General features: G+C 41.5%; 1 protein-coding gene across 4 annotated transcripts in view; it reads left to right on the top strand.

Annotated features, from left to right (window-relative positions):
* Positions 1 to 17,130, top strand: part of LOC125885191 (protein FAM184A-like) — a 70,500-nt gene that overhangs the window by 48,078 nt on the left and 5,292 nt on the right. For 2 of the 4 annotated variants that reach the window (XM_049570721.1, XM_049570719.1), the window contains 7 exons: positions 2,432 to 2,585; positions 3,425 to 3,552; positions 3,698 to 3,882; positions 7,737 to 7,883; positions 8,137 to 8,254; positions 9,696 to 9,830; positions 11,000 to 11,104. In XM_049570721.1, the coding sequence (XP_049426678.1) occupies positions 2,432 to 2,585; positions 3,425 to 3,552; positions 3,698 to 3,882; positions 7,737 to 7,883; positions 8,137 to 8,254; positions 9,696 to 9,830; positions 11,000 to 11,104 (972 nt within the window). Of the gene's footprint in view, positions 1 to 2,431; positions 2,586 to 3,424; positions 3,553 to 3,697; positions 3,883 to 7,736; positions 7,884 to 8,136; positions 8,255 to 9,695; positions 9,831 to 10,999; positions 11,105 to 13,200; positions 13,294 to 13,391; positions 13,517 to 17,130 lie in introns of all 4 variants that reach the window. The other 2 variants (XM_049570722.1, XM_049570720.1) reach the window with 2 other exon arrangements.

Genomic DNA, 17,130 nt, shown 5'->3' with positions numbered 1-17,130 from the left:
AAGATTCTCTCTGACATGTAACTTGATTTGTTGTCCTGGGACTCTCCACCCACAGCATTATCCTGAAGTCGTTCCCTCCTGAGAGGAAGTGATCGCCTCTTACAGTTTGGAAAGTGCAGTAGTCAGTGTTGCAATTTGGACTCCTTTTTCAATTTAGTCTGTAGCACACTGATTATTACTTTATGTGTGTGTGTAGGAGAGAAGTATCGGTTGTAAGACTCTGTGAGTGATGCTCTACAAACTACCAACACAATACACAGACGTGTTTCAGTTGTTCTATTAGCATTAGTTTTAATTTAACGATCCTTCTCCTCCTGCTGCAGAGTAAATTGGAGGTTAAAGATTCATAAAGCAATTAAATCAGCTGAGAAAGCTCCGACTCTGTGAAACTATTCATTAGGTTCATCTACTTTAATTTCACTCATTTCCTTCCTCAGTGATATTGAAAATGAGCCAGGGTGGTAATAGCTTATTGTTGACTTTATGGTTGAAGCTCCCATATAATTACACTGCAGGCAGAAACATTGGATGATTTTTTGTACTGCCCCATTGAACAAAATGATTGTAGCACTCTGTCTATGAGGGGAAGTGTCAGGTACCTTTTAATGTTGTTTCAGTTCCTCCTGCTTAAGGTCATGGATCCCATAATGTACGTTTATGGAAATGAGGCTGTTTAGTAGGTGTCATTTTATGCCTGCTAAACAAAGTACGGCAGGTTTTTGCAGAATGATGCTAAAGCTACAATGATTAATCGATTAGTTGTCAACTGTTTAAATAACCTGCAACTAATTCAATAATAAATTAATCAGTTTGAGTATTTTTCGAAGATAAAACAATCCAATGTAAATATTTTCTGGTTTCTTTGCTCCTCTGTGTAAACAAAACAGGACACTTTTCGAGTGTCATTTTGGGCTTTGGAAAACATTGTCCAAACTTATTCATTATTGGAGGAACTAATTGTCAGGCTAAATGACAATGAAAACATTAATTAGTTGCAGCCCTAATTTAGGCTGATCTCCCAAAAACTATTTGTGCATTCTTTTCCCAATGTGATCTCATTCCTGCTCGTCACATCATGCAGCCTTGGCAGAAGCCTGGCGTCACTGTAGTGATGCTGGGGGCAGCCTTTTGCATTGTGTCTTGACTTAGAAGAGGTTGGCAGTTAGGTTTAGGCAACAAAACTACTTGGTTATGCTTAGGAAATGATCACAGATGTTGTTGCTTGGTCTCAAACGCTGGCCTCCTCAGGTCAAAGTCCGGTGTTCGTGAACCCACCCGCCTTGAGTAAACTTTCACACTCTATAAACTACGTCCGTCGCTCCGTGCGTCTAATAATGACGCAGATAGGTTTACTGGAGTTGGTGGAAAGCCTGGTGCATCTCACACAGACTAGTGACGTAGATGACACTGCCTAAGTGGCATATTTTGATGCCGTTGGAGTGAGACTAGGCTCCCTTTTCACAGACAAAAAGCCTTAACGATGCTTCTCTTTTTCCTCAACATTACACCACTGATGATATGGTTCATGAAGGGTGCACAGTGGGAGCAGGCTTTAGCATATATAATTTACATATATTTTGCATATAATTTATACGACTCATGACCCTTTTTACTGAAGAACTTTCCCTGCTGTTGCATTTAAAGATTCTCTGTCACCAGAGAGTTAGCAACCAAACAACTGTTTTCCATAGAAGAAGTGGCTACTATTACCTTATCCTTTTCACAAACCCAACTCAGTACTTCACATCGATTTTTATATCAATTTCCTGCAGGAAATCAACGCACATTACCAATAAGTGTTTTCACATGGACCTGAATATTCCATGAATAATCATAATTGTAGCCCCATCCGAATGAAAATGGTGAGCCGAGGTAAAACGCTACATTTGAATGACACTGCCAATTAAACTTTACAAAGAGAAAGCAGAATATTGTGATGACAATGACTTATTCTTCTCAGTATTACTTGGCAGAGTTGTCTCTCCACACTCCACCATTTGCTCCAGTGTTTTGTAGCTGTGAGCTCTGTCTCTATTACGCAGTGCATTGTGGGACAAACTGTCCAACAGCACACTCCATAATGAAGCGGATTAAGTCTTCATACTGACTGTTTTGAGTGTGATTAATTTTTTTCATTAATGAAACACTACATACTCAAAACCTGATGGGAATTAGTATGGAATTGGGACACAGCTGCAGTGTTCATTCTTTCTCCCTGTTTTGTCTTCTGGGTTTAATTTTCTAAAACAACATGTCTTCATAAATGCAGCTCTTTCTTTCAGCGAACGCTTATTCCTCAAATATTATATGTCAGAGCATCCTTTGGGTTCTCATAACTGTGTCACCACATGGAAAAATGTATTTTTGATGTAACTGGTTAAATCCTCTCCTCCCTTTCTCCCTCCTCCTTCTCTTCCCTGCCCCCTGCCAGGCTCTGGAAGAGCGTCTGAAGCAGGAGCAGAGGGAGGAGGTCCATGCTCTGAAGGAGGCCCACAGGAGGACCTTAGACATCCTGAGACAGCAGTCGGACCAGGAGCTGCAGACGCTGCGATTTGAGCTGGAAGACGAGGGGAAAGCAAAGCTGGGTAAATGATAATACATATAAACGGCATGGTTTTAAACTACAGCAATGACTTCTCTACCCCCAGAGAAGATGTCTCTACCCATGGTGATGATGTTGCTACCTGCTGTGTTGATGCTTATTCCTGTCATGATGACAAAAATTCCACCTCATTCTGCATCTCTTGACTTTTAAAAGAATAGAAGGAAACACAACCACCCGTGATCAAAGCGGCGATGCAAACCTCTGCAAGATGTTTAGATTGTAAAAGACTCTGTGAGAAAAACTGTGTGATAATGGGACTAAATCAGCAAATTGCATTTAAGAACAATAATAATCAGTGACAGGATAATGACACTAGGTATAAGACAAAACTTTTACCCGCTACTTTTTGTGTCACGTCGTTAAAAGGCTTCCCTGCATTTAATTGCACTGAGGATTCAAGTAATCAAAACTGAACGTCATGTTAAAATATCTGACATGAAGAGACAGTCTGCAATAGAAAATAATTGCCTCTCTTATTAAGGTGACCTTGAGATTAAATAAAAGAAAAGTAAGTTTAAAATGAGATGATGAAAAGCTCTACTTTTGTTGGAAAAGGATTCACAAGAAAATATACAGTACATCTATGATCTGCTCTCAGTGGTAACACTTGCACAAACTGTCATATTTCATCTTACTCTCATCTGTCTCGACCAAAGAAAATTTGGTCGAACAACAGCATTACGCCCAACTAATCGACCAGTTGACCAATAGCTGTGAGCCCTGATAATGTTTCTACCCATGATGCTGAGATGTTGCTTGATGTTTTTACCCCATGTTTAAATATCCACTCTCTTTAACTCTGGTGTCTCTGTCTGGCAGCGTCTCTCCGTGCAGAGCTGAACCACCTCCACGCTGCCTCCATAGAGCATCTAAAGCAGATCCACCTCAAAGAAAACACTAACGCCAAACGAGAGTTAGAGAAAGCGATGGAGCACAGCCACCAGCAGGTAACTGTGTCTCTACTTTACTTTGTATTGTCTGCTTTCCTCTTTGTTCCTTTCTTGTGTTTGTGTGTGACCTAGTTAAGATCTCCCAACTTATTCTCTTTACTTTTCTCTGTTAATTTGAACAATGCTCGTGTATTTTTTCTAGGAACAAGAGCTCCTGGGTCGTATTTCAGACCTGCAAGCGGAGCTGTGCTCTCGTAACAACCGCATCACCGATCTGGACCATGAGATCCACTCTCTGAACGAGACCATCGACACTCTGACCAGAGAGCTGGAGATAAAGGGTAAAGAGGTGCTGCGGGTCCGCAGTGAAGCTAACCATCAGATAAGGTACATAACACCATTCAGCAGATGGAAGCCAGTGTGTGTTGTATTTTATCGAAGGGAGCAGAACTAAACTGTGACTGACCCAGTTTTCAGACGATTAATCCTGCACTCTTGTCATTTGGGAATATCCATCTAAACAGTTTATAATCAAAAGCATCATCTTGGGAAGTGTTCTTGTTTGAAATGTCATGTTTCTGATGTCATGATGAGTTTCAACTTTGTGACTTTGAACAAACAAGACACAGTAGGTACAGCACCTCTGAGTGGTCATTTTGGGAGCTGAGTTGTGACCATTTAAAGTGAAAATAGACAAAACTTCTGTTCTAACTTTTCATTAAGGAGTGAATTTTGATTGCACAATGTAATAGCTATCGAATAATGACATCATTTGCATCTAGATTGGTTCCCTATAAGCCTCATTTTCACTATTGACTACTGCACAACCAAAACAAGAAGAGGATAGCGCATTTGTTTTCCCTTGGTAGCTATCGGGAGCTATCCCCAGTTACCAAAGAGTATCAATACAAGTTCAGGCTACACTTATTATGATGTAATTCAACAATAACGAGTGTCACTGTTACATGGTTTGTCAACCAGCGAGCACTGACAAGTTAATTTTTACACTGTAAAACATCCCACTTGGTCTGTATTTTGGTCACTTGGTAACAGTGACAGTGACAGAACAGACTTTTAACAAATGTGTTTGTCAGTGACCTTTTATTCCATGACTAAGATGAGATGGCAGTGACGTCCAGAATCCAGAATCCAAAAAATGTCATTAGTCCCACCAGGGGCAATGTGTTTGAACAGCTTGCCTTGCACACATACTATAACTTAACATACAGTACAGAGTTCAGTGGTTTAAAGGAATCAATAAATGATAAAAAGTTAATAGATTGATTATCCATAAAAGAGATTAAAAATCAGACATTTTTTTTTTACAGAGAATTTAAAGACGAATAGCAGAGGGAATAAAAGATATTGAATACTTGTTAGTTTTAGAAGCTGATTCAGAAAATAAAAATGAAAAAAAAAAAAAAAAAGTCCTAGTGTGTCACTCCTGTGATCTTAGAGCAGGTTTTAACAATGCTGTTTAGACTCTGTCTTTCAGTGTGAGGCTATGAAACCAGCAGATAAATGAAAAACACAGGACTGATCAAAAAAAGGCAGAGGATGAGAAGGTGAATGCTCTGTTGCCTTCGCTTCACAGTATCTGCATCAAATTTAAGATGTTTATCATAAAAAGGAACCTAAATAATGTGAATAATGCTTTCTTTGGTTGTGTCTCTGTTACATCTAAAATCAATCCACTCCTTAGTTTTAGATACGTTTAAGTCCAACAAAGTATTATCACACCAAGAAATAAAATCCAAAAGAGCATTCCCATGGTCTGACACTGTTGATCACCACATCCTTTTGGACAGGCTGAGGGACAGGGTAGGAATCTCAGGGACTGCTCTTCATTGGTTTAAATCCTATCTGTCTGATCGATCTTTTTCTGTGGCTGTTGGCCCTCATAAATCAGAGTTTGCCCCCCTTTCTTGCGGGGTGCCCCAAGGTTCAGTGCTTGGGCCTATCCTCTTTACACTATACATGCTCCCTCTCAGAGATATCATCAGCAATTTTGAAGGTATCTCATACCATATGTATGCAGATGACCTCCAGTTATATTTTTCTTTTAACCCTGATAGGACCAATGGAATTGACTCACTGTACGATTGTATGAATGTAATTAAGGACTGGATGTCTTCTAACTCCCTTCAGTTGAACGCAGCTAAAACTGAGATTTTAATTATTGCACCTGATGCCTCAGCATCTAAAGTGGCCAGCTGCTTAGGGTCCCTCAGTGCAAATGTGCGCCCCAAGTTGAGAAATCTTGGGGTCACATTTGATCAGGCCATGCTCTTCGATGACCACATCAAAACTGTCACTCGCTCCTGCTTTTTCCACCTCAAAAACATTTCCAAACTCAGACGCATGTTAACTTATTCCGAGGTAGAAATGATCATCCATGCTTTTATTTCCTCACGTCTGGATTACTGTAATTCTCTTTTCACCTGTCTAAATAAAACTTCATTAGACCGCCTGCAGCTGGTCCAGAACGCTGCCGCCAGGCTTCTGTCCAGATCTCACAAGTTCACTCACATCACTCCAGTCCTGGCATCCCTGCACTGCCTCCGTGTTAATTTCAGGATCCAGCACAAGATTCTAACCATCACTTGCAGAGCCCTCCATGGTCAAGCACCTGCATACTTGATGGATCTGGTGTCCTTTCACTGTCCTGTCAGGTCACTGCGGTCCGCTGAAGGCCACCTACTTACTGTCCCTCACCCAAGATTAAAGACGAAAGGTGATAGAGCCTTTAAGGCTGTTGCACCGAAATGGTGGAATGCACTACCTCATGAGCTGAAAGCGGCCTCTTCTGTGGACATTTTTGAAAAGCAGTTAAAAACACATCTGTTTAGGCTTGCGTTCCATTAATTGTCCATTGTATCATCTCTGTATTTTGCTGCACTTTACTTTTTATTTGTTTTTGTGTATTTTGCATTGTTTCTGTTATTGTATTTTTTGTATTTTATCTTGTGAAGCACTTTGTGAGTCCTCTCTGTGAGAAGTGCTATATAAATAAATTTACTTACTTACTTACTTTACTTACTTACTTACTGATTCTGATCCCTGGACAAGAGACAGCAATGCGGTATCTATCAGCTGCCCTGCTGGGTGCTCCTGCATTCATTATAAAAAGTAACTAGAGTCTGAGGGTCAGCCATCTACAGAAACCCTCTGCTCTCTGGTAATTAAGAAGGCCAATATCTATAATACAAGCCGGTGGGGCAGATTAAACACTCAACACTAACTGTACTATCAACAAGCAATATTGTTGATGAAAAAAGACAAGATGAAATATGCAACATACCTGCAGCACACAATAACAAGAGTCAGATGGACTCCAAGTAACTTCCTTACATGAAGGTTCAGTTCTGGAGAAAGACAGTAGATTGTTGAGTCTCATTTCCAGGAGTTCCAGTAGACTTCCAGTAGTTTTAAAGACAGTTTTGGGTCCCAGTCCAGTTGTTGAATTATGTTCGCTCAAAATAAAAATGCAAATCAGAACATGTTCCCTGTCTGCTTGTATTCCTATAATTGATACCATCAAACAATGAGACGAGATACTTTCTGCAAAGCTGCATTCTTAATGATTCAACTTGTGTCTCTCATCAGATAATGACAAGATAAATCTTATCTGAAATAAGTTTGACGAAAATGACAAAATTATTGACTGAAATGTCCAAAATAATCTAATGAAAAGAAAAAAAGATTACAGGTCACAGGTTACACTGACTACAACTAAAATAGCTTTGGTTTTATTTGACGAAAGTACGACGAAAAATACCCAGACTTTTAGTCAACTAAAATTATAGCAGCCTGCGCTACTCAGATCAGCATTGTTTTCTTAGATGAAACTTGATTCTACTCAGTTCCCATGTGTGACAGCAGCACCCTCTCCATTACTTCCTCCCACAGTAGCCATGGATACCATTTCATTTTAGCATGACAAGACACCCCACATTCCTTGTTCCAGCTCTGCTCTCTGGGTCCCAGCTGAGTACGTGTGCAGCTGCACATCTTGTCGTCTTCCTCTATAATTTAGTAAGAATTAGGCGTCAGTCTCATCACTCTGTACCAGGGAATTAAGTGTGTTTGTGAGCATTATCCAGGATGTGCAGTGAAAATACACACACCAGTGATTACTGTTAATATGTGAAGTTGTGATATTCCCCAGCACTTAAGGATCCAACACAGATAACATGACCTAATGTTGCCTCATGGTTTATGTATGCCTGTCTGTGCTGCAGGGCCCACGAACAGGACCTTTCAAAGAGACATGAGAGGGATCTGGGGGAGATAAGTATAGTCCATCACAGAGAAACACAAATCATGCTGGCTGACTTCAACAAGGCCCAGGAGGTCCTCAAAGACAAGATCACTGCGCTACAAATACTGTAAGTTGCAGAAATGTGTGATGAAAGTCTGTTGTGTTGCTGCTTTGGGCTGCCACTGTTTAACAGTGTTAACAGAGACTCACAGTCGTCTCTTTTGTCAAAGTCATTGCTTTCAAATGTCTGTTTCTTTCTTTCTTTCTTTCTTTCTTTCTTTCTTTCTTTCTCTCTCTATTTTTTGAAAATAATTTTACATGTAATATGTTATTACTATTACAGTTTTTAAAAAAAATGTCTGTCGTGTCTGTGTGTCCAGGTTGGAGGGGACAGAGGAGAAGTTAAGAAACAGAGAAAGCCGGCCAGAGGACCTGCACGTCATAGCAGAGCTCAGAGAGATGGTCACCGAGAGAGAAGCTCTGGTGAAAAAGCTTGTGGTGAGTAGACTGGGTGGTCTCTGATGTACTTAAAGTCATTTCTGAAAACACTCAAATCAGGTAAATGTTTTTAAACTGCAGTCACAGATATCGCTGGCCGACATCACAGCTGTTGCTGGATTTTATCATCCGGAGCAGACAAAGTAATTCCGGTAAATGTGCACTGCAGTATCAGTGTCATCAAAGATGTTTTTGCGGGGAAACACTCACCACTCTGTAAAGATAGAGGAAACCCTCCGCTGTGTACAGAGTGAATAATGTCTCCAGTTGACTGCAGGATTTCACCACAATATGGCAGAATGTTTAAGTTTAAAAGTTCATTTTTTAACTTGGGAAAAGCAGTTTGACAGATTCCTCCACATCTCATTGTTTTTATAAGCAGTGTGCACAGTGAATGAAGCAACTGAGCAAACTGCATCTCAGGGTCTGTATCAGTCTGTGTGTAAATGATGAAGACAGTGAGATCCAGTTAAAAGGGTTAAAACCATTTTGTAAAACGATGACTAAATACACTGTTCCAGTTTTCTCAGTTTTCATGCACAAAACTGTCAAGGTTTTCCCAGGTATTTGTTTAAGTTAAAAGCCTTGTTCCAATGCTCACCCTTACACCTTATTCCAGTTGAAAACATTTATTGATATACATCCTATAATTTGTTGGGTAACACTTTACTTGAAGGTATCTACGTAAGGGTGACATAACACTGTCATAACTATGACATAACACTGTCATGAACTTGTCATTAACATTATGTACATGTCATAAATGTTTATGACTGCTAAATTGTCATGCGGTTTATGTAATGACAGGTTGACATTGTTTGGGTTGTCTTGATTATGACAACTTGACATTAATCAAAGTGACATTACCAGAAGATATCTTTGTGGGTTGACAACCCAAACAAAACCGAATGACACTTAATGACAGCAGTCATAAATGTTTATGATGTGTACATAATGTTCATGACAAGTTCATGACAGTGTCATGTCATAGGTATGACAGTGTTATGTCACCCTAATGTAGATACCTTCAAGTAAAGTGTTATCATTTGTTGAGAACAAAATGCCGAAACAACTGTCATTAAAAACCAAAATCATCAACCCACAGAGGGCTGGATTCAAAATCACACCAAAAATCAAGAAAAAAAATTTAATTGAATTTTATCACGGCAACTCATAATGAGGCTCAGTAGTGTATATGGACCCCACGTGCCTCTATGCACTACTGACAACGTCTGGGCATGCTCCTGATGAGTCAGCGGATGGTATCTCGAGGGATCTCCTCCCAGACCTGGATCAGGGCATCAGTGAGCTCCTGGACAGTCTGTGTTGGTACTTGGTGGCGTCGGATGCACCGATACATAACGTCCCATAGGTGCTCAGTTGGATTGAGGTCAGGGGAACGAGAGGGCCAGTCAATGACATCAATGCCTTTGTCATCCAGGAACTGCCTACACACTATGGCCACATGGGGCCAGGCATTGTCCTGCACCAGGAGGAACCCAGGGTCCACTGCACCAGGAGGAACCCAGGGCCAGCTGCACCAGGAGGAACCCAGGGCCCACTGCACCAGCGTAAGGTCTGACAATCGCTCTGAGGATTTCATCCTGGTATCTAACATCAGTCAAGGTACCACTGGCTATGACATGGAGGTCTGTGAGACCCTCCCAGGATATGCCTCCCCAGACCATCACTGGTCCACAGCCAAACTGGTCATGCTGGATGATGTCACAGGCAGCATAACGTTCTCCAGACTCTTTAACACCTGTCACATGTGCTCAGTGTGAACCTGCTCTCATCTGTGTACCTGCCAGTTCTGGTGTTCTCTGGCGAATGCCAATGAAGCTGCATGGTGCTGTGCTGTGAGCACAGGTCCCACTGGAGGACGTCGGGCCCTCATGTCACCCTCATGGAGTCTGTTTCTGACAGTTTGGTCAGAAACATGCACACCAGTAGCCTGCTGGAGCTCATTTTGTAGGGCTCTGGCAGTGCTCCTCCTGTTCCTCCTCACAAAAAGGAGCAGATACTGGTCCTGCTGCTGGGTTGATGCCCTTCTACGGCCCTGTCCAGCTCTCCTGGTGTAACAGCTGGTCTCTTGGTGTCTCCTCCATGCTCTTGAGACTGTGCAGGGGGACACAGCAAACCTTCTTGCGACCACACGTATGGATGTGCCATCCTGGAGGAGCTGGACTACCTGTGCAGCCTGATTGGGCTTCAGGTACCGCCTCATGCTACCAGTAGTGACAAGGACACTAGCAGAACACAAAACTAGAGAAGAATCAGTCAGGAAGGACAAGGAGAGAGTCCATCTGTGGCCACCACATGTAAAACCATTCCCTTTTTGGGGATTGTCTTGCTTTTGCTATTGTTTTCATTGAGAGACCCCAAGCAGCAGAAATAACATGTGACGTGTGTAAGAGCTGTCTGCCTGTCTTTTTGTGCTCCCTCCTCCCCTTCAGCGCTTCAGACTTTGCTCAAGGAAATAACCGACAATGCCTCACATCACAACAGTGATGACGAGGAAAAGAAAACATGTAATTAGGTTTTCTTTTTACAACATAATGACTGTAAACATTGAGAGTAGTGGGTTGTGCTGCCAGAGTGGTTTGATAAATTCCTATGGACATTTTGATACTTTCTTCCACTGCGGAAAATATTTGGCCACATTTTAAGTGTACAGAAGATGAGAGTTTGATTCTTGAAAGCCTTGGGTGGATTACCACGTTAACACGTCATCTTGTTTTATAGGACGACAAGAAGTTCTACCAGCTGGAGTTGGTCAACAGGGAGACGGGGTTCAACAAGGTCTTCAATTCCAGTGCCAATGTTGGAGTAATCAACCCTCTTATCAAGGTGAGTGCTCTCATACGCCCTTGTCAGTGTGAGTGGCATGGCTGTAGAGGAGCGCGTGGGTGCTTATGACATCATCAGCCCCTTTGAGCTGAGTGGCCTTCATGCAGCAACCTCTCAGACAGGTGAAATGACAAAATGTGTGGGAGGACTGTGTTCTCAGTGTCATAAATACTACTGCGTGTGACCACTGGTTTGTAACGTTTTTATTTTGAATGCTCCTCATTGCTCTACCTTAAACACCACACTTGTGTTTCACGATGCATGCACTAGATTTTTTTTAGATTATTTTATCAGAATTTGACATTAATAAAAATAGTACATGCACACAGGCAGCTGCTGCATGCAGTTTGGCTGGTATCCACCTTTGTTTACAGTTGCCAAATCAGGTTATTGATCATTATTGAAGGTAATAAAGGTCGCTGTCATGATTGTATATTTGTATTATATTGGAATTGATCCGCAGCAAAGCTACAACCATGCAGTGACGGACAAGGACAGCTGCTGTGCTCACACACTGTGAGAAGAGAGGAATATTTATAATCCTCGTGCTTGATTTTATTCTGTGTTTTCTGGTACATTTAATTATTTTCACTCTGTGTAATACCTTGCACTGATCTTTTTGTTTGAGCACTGCGAGCCCCCAAAGCACCAAAATCATCCCATTCTTCCTGAAAACCTGCTGCTCGTGTGAACATTACACGCCGCCTCGCATCACGTTTGTCATGAAAGACTGATCTCTGCACACAAAGCTGCTCATCATCCTTCTTACGTGCACACAGCTGTCATACCTGCTGTCTGATCTCGGGAGTCATTCAGAAACAATAATGCTTGATTTCAGCATCATAACATCACTCCTCTCCTTCCTCGCTTTCCTCCTCCTCCTCCCCACGCTGCTCACTGTGGGGAGATAACACACGCATCCCTGGTTCCCTCATTTACACTTCTAAGCCCCCATGTGCAGGATCATCTCTGAGTTTGGCAACTCCTAGCGGTAGTATTAAGAAAGTGTCTGTGGTCGGCAGTGACACACCTCCCTTCACCAGCAGAGCCTCTTTTTTAAGCCCATTTATGGCGACAGGTTTTTTACCATTTTGAAGTTATTGCAAGATACTTTTAATGTTCTATCATTGCAAAACTGCTGTTTGTTTTCTGTGATATATTGAAGTTCATATCACGTTGTGTAACTGACCTCATGATGACCCCGAACAGCACTTGTCCAGTTATAGTTTAGCGACTGTTACTGGGCATGTCAGGTCTGTCAAACAGATGGATGAAAGTTTGATAGTTGCCAGTTATAGTTCGACTCTGCTGTCCATTTGTCAAAGTGACCTTTTATGCCAGGGAAACATCATCGGTGGCCATAGATGTGCAGTTTGTGCTCCTGCTTGCTGCACACAAAGGGAAGCCGTGCAGCAGTCTAACAGCACCATAATTACATTTAATCATTAAAGTAAGCTGAGTTCATAAAAAAAAGACAAACTCATTTAATCTGATGAATCACTGAGGAATTTGTTTCAAGGGATTTTTTTTTTATTTTGAAGTGATGATGTCATAAAATATGACAACAGACATTCAAAGCTTCTTGTAAAAACCTCAATGGAAGCTTCAAATGTCAAAAGAAATGACAGCCCTTGTGTGGTTGCAAGTTGCATTAAAAAGCCATTCAGGATTGGTCTGGCACATACACTGTGTTGTATTCCCCCACTGTGTGGAAGCCAGGTCGTAGATGCCCTCTTACCAGAATTCAGATTAACTTTAGCAATTCTGTCCATTTCTTCATTGGACTGGGGGACAGTTTATATTCCAGGAGCTGCAGCCAAACTCCTTCCCAGAGACAGCATTTCATTTACCGAACACATTTGCTACAAACTAAATTCATTCCTCTTACACAGCATCATCTTCCCCAACCCTGCCTTTCTGTCGCGTCTTTCCAACTGGACAAAAAACCGCTGACACCTACTTATATCTGGCTTTTGTCTTTAGTGGGAAAGGTTACACTCTGCATTTATTCCAGGGACGTGTGTTCTCCTGCGTTTAAAACACCTGCATATATGCCCTAATTTTGGTGGGAAAAAATGGTCAAAGTGTTTTCATAGATAAAAACAGGCAGCCAGTCAGCCCTCAGAACTGTCAGCTGTCCCACCATGCGTCATGAAGGACAGGAAGAGGAGGGACTGGAGGGGGAGGAGGTAGAACCAGGCGGCCACTTTGAGCCTCCTCACCCCCCCCTCCTGAGGTCCCTCCCCTGCCACTGTTCAGCCCTCTTCCTCTCTCTCCTCTTCCTCAGCATCCTCCTCTTCCTCCTCCTTCTCCTCATCCTCCACATCATCCCATGCCAAGCCTTGCTCTTCCTCATGCTCCTCATCCTCAGGAAGCCCTGGTGCAGCATCAGGGCCTACAAAGCTTTAGGAGGTGAGAACTAATCTGTCTTACTGCCACTGCTGCCCCTCAGTTCACTTTCACTTCACCTGATTCAGGGAGGGGAGTTACGTGATATTTGCTGCCCCCACTGCATGTTTCTCTCACCTCACTTCTTAGTCTCCCTCCCTCCTATCCTCACCCCTCTCCCCAGAACCTGAAGGAGCTTATTTTCTTAAAAGGCAGACGTTGGCCTTCTATCAAAAATCAGATGCTTGTTATCCACCTCTGATGTGACGTTCATCTTGTTTGGCTCTTCAGGAATGATAATCTGTGAAGTGTGGCAGCCACTTGCAGGGCCAGTTCTCCATTACATAGACAGACATGAGTCGACATAGTTATTTTGACATGACTTTTTGTCATCTTCTTTTCCTCACCAGACACTTGCCACCACGAGGGTGATACCTTGGCAGTTCAGTGCATATATTACAAAAACGAGGCTTTTTATGAGCATACTGTTAAATGTGTCTCCTCAAATTCATGTGAATGATTCAAGTATTTTTTCTTGTTGATAACACATAATAAGGCAGTTAACGTTTGTAATTCAAGGCTAACTTTGGTATTTTTCAACCTGGACTCTATTTTCCAATGTTTTGTGTCTGAATGACGAATGGGAACAGTTTTTGAAACTTGTCCAGTATTGAGCAAGGGAGCTGCAACTGGCAGGCTGAAGTGTTACCACTTGGGGCATGTTCACAGTCACTGCTCTTCTACTAAAAGTGCTTGTTTTTGCCACTGAAAGGTTCAGGTTGTTCTTCCAAGTGTCTTATGGAAAGAATCCTACAGAGATAGACCTTTTTGTTAAAGAGTAAGATCCTTTTTATGAACCCAGAACCAGCCTGAATTTGCCATTGCCAAATCCACCAGACTCCATTTAAACAAACAGTAGTTTTATCATCCAAAACACACACCATTAAAAATTAACCAAAGCAACCCCCACAAAACTAGGGCTGCCCCTGACTAAGAATTTTCATAGTCAACCAATAGTCATCATTCAGGACCATTAGTCGAATAGTCGCCTACATGTTTATGATATTAATGTAGTTATTAAATTATATATTTTGGGCGGGGCAACACAATTGTTTGAGTTGAAGGTGTGGGAAAGAATAGTATCAGTAACATTGTTAACACTGTGCTACATTACAGAGAAATACAAAACCGTACTAATGAACCTTCATTAATAAAATCGTCTCTTACATCTGGAATCTCCCGTCTACAACAGGCTTGAGACACGTACTCTTGAGGACTTGTTGTCAGAGGCTTATTATGACAATTTGAGCCTGTCAGTGGCTTTCAGTGGATGTAAAATGACACCCCCCGAGTGGTTATGTCGCAACTTGTTTCCAGCTGCTGGCTAAAGCAGTCTCACTCAATGCTGGACCATTTTCAAAAATTCAAAATTCAAAAAGCTCCAGGTTGAAGTGCTGTGTCTGTTATGTGCGTAGAGTTGCATGGGAAGCTCTTCATTCCACAGACTACTGCAGTCTTCCTTCATTAGTTCAGGGTCAACAGAGGAATATAATGAAGATAAAATCTCCTTTTGATCCATTATGCTTTAACATCTCATTTTCCCTTTTCGTATCATTGAACTATCACACAATCTTACACAGAATCTTCTTTGAAACATATTCTCAATCCTCAGTGGCTTATAAAAAGAAGCCAACCCTGAAACTTTGCACTGACAAATCAGTCTCTATGGGACCTCAAACTCTGAGTGGCGCCAAGAAGGAATGAGTGATTTAAAAGCGCTGCAGTAACTTAAAAGTGCAAGACGCAAATGTGAAGCCATTAAGATAAGGCTTTTGTGCTTTTGTTCTCCCAGTAAAAAGGCAGTGGACACACAGTGTAAGAGGAGATGAAGGAGTGTTGCGTGCTGCAAGCACCGATTAGAAAACACCGGGAGGTCTGCTGCTGAAAAACTGCACACCAGCTGAAGCAAAGAGTTAGTTTGAAATCTGGATGTTTGTTCTGAAAAGCTGTTTTTAAAGGGAGAAAACACTTTGTTAGTGCTGCTTTTTGTCTTTTGTTTTACAGTTTTAGTGTTATTGTGAAATGAGAGCACAAGTTTTTCTCACTTGTTAATTTGTAAGATACAAGAACAGAGAAAAACAGCTGCAGTAGCAGTGTTGATATACTGTACATGTGTAAAAAGCTGAAGCTAATTTCCAACACCAGTCCCCTGATGGGCATTTATAGTTCAAGTGGTCATTAATCTGTAAGTTTGCGTCTGCTCCGCTTTTTCCTCTGTTTCTATCTGGAAAGCAGAGCCGCATGTGTGCTGGGTTTAGAAAATGAATGGATGAAAATTTGCTGGTTGTGGTTTGATCCCAAGCTCCTGCTGTGCATGTGTTGAAGTGTCCTTGTATGTCGGGGTAAAACAGTCGAAGGCCCTGTTTACACCTGGTGTTAACATGCGTCGGCTCACATGTGGACAGCTCGAAGTATAGGTGTGAATTCACCCAATGTGTCCTCAATGCGTCTTGATGTGCAATGCGTGTACACTATGGCTGCACAATATTGGAAAAAACTGACATTGGGATCTTTACTTTTTTGCGATACATATTGCAATATATGAATATATATATACACGTATTCACAGTACATGACTTGAATTGCTCTATTTAGAAATAATTAACCTAACCTAAATTTAAAATTACTTGTAGGATTTTGTTGTGAAGTGCATCTGCATAGAAAAATAATAATGATAAAAGCTAACTTTTTAGTCCGAAGGAGAGCGGGGGAAATTAGTTTAATTAGTTTAATACACTGGTTGACTTAACATGGCACCATTGTATTTATATAATATATAATACCACAGTCATTTCAAACATTTTCGTCATCTCAACACTTCCTGTATCTGTTTAAAATTAAAACCCCATTATAAGTTCGGTGGAGAGAATCCCTCCATTTTCTAAACAGGCTTTTATTGTGAAACATTTGCAGGAACTTGTTGTGGAGGATTCAGTGACTTGTATAGTTGCGTACGGTACTTCAAATGTAGCTCTTGCCATCTGGTGGCACTTTTTACGTTACTACAACAACATTTTGGCTGGCACATGAACAGACACAGTGACTGACGTAATAGTAATAATAACAAAAATTGTACAAGAATAATCCAATGACATCACACACATTGTGAAAGACGACCAGGGATGATTGGTCATGAACCGACGTGTAGTCTGTCATGTCTGTCTGCCAAGTCACGGCACGATTTTATGACTATTATGACTAATATGACATAGTGACTGTTGGAACAGACAAAAATGTTGTGTAGTGGGAACCCAGCATGAGTGTGAACATTACCTTTCCGACTTCAGGTTTCCTTTGGTTTCTTTAGGCTAACTCAGTTAGCTTCGCCTGGAAAGTAGCTGGTAACTAGCTTTAATCGTCCAGCAACTCTGCAGTGAAGAATGATAGCGGGACGCTGTGATCATGAAGTCATCAAGATTCTTTATTTCTTCTGTGCAGCGAACACAAAACATGGCTTTTTCACAGTTTTCACACTGAAACCTGAGCTTATCGAGACCCGTTTGACTGGAATATGTCAAAAGTAGACCCCATCTGTATTGTTTTGATTTTGCCATCATGCCAAGGTCAAAGAGGCATTG

The sequence above is a fragment of the Epinephelus fuscoguttatus genome, linkage group LG24 (assembly GCF_011397635.1).
Source record: "Epinephelus fuscoguttatus linkage group LG24, E.fuscoguttatus.final_Chr_v1".
NCBI lineage: Eukaryota > Metazoa > Chordata > Actinopteri > Perciformes > Serranidae > Epinephelus > Epinephelus fuscoguttatus.
Note: the sequence above shows the minus strand (reverse complement) of the source record. Positions and strands in the feature narration are given on the sequence as shown.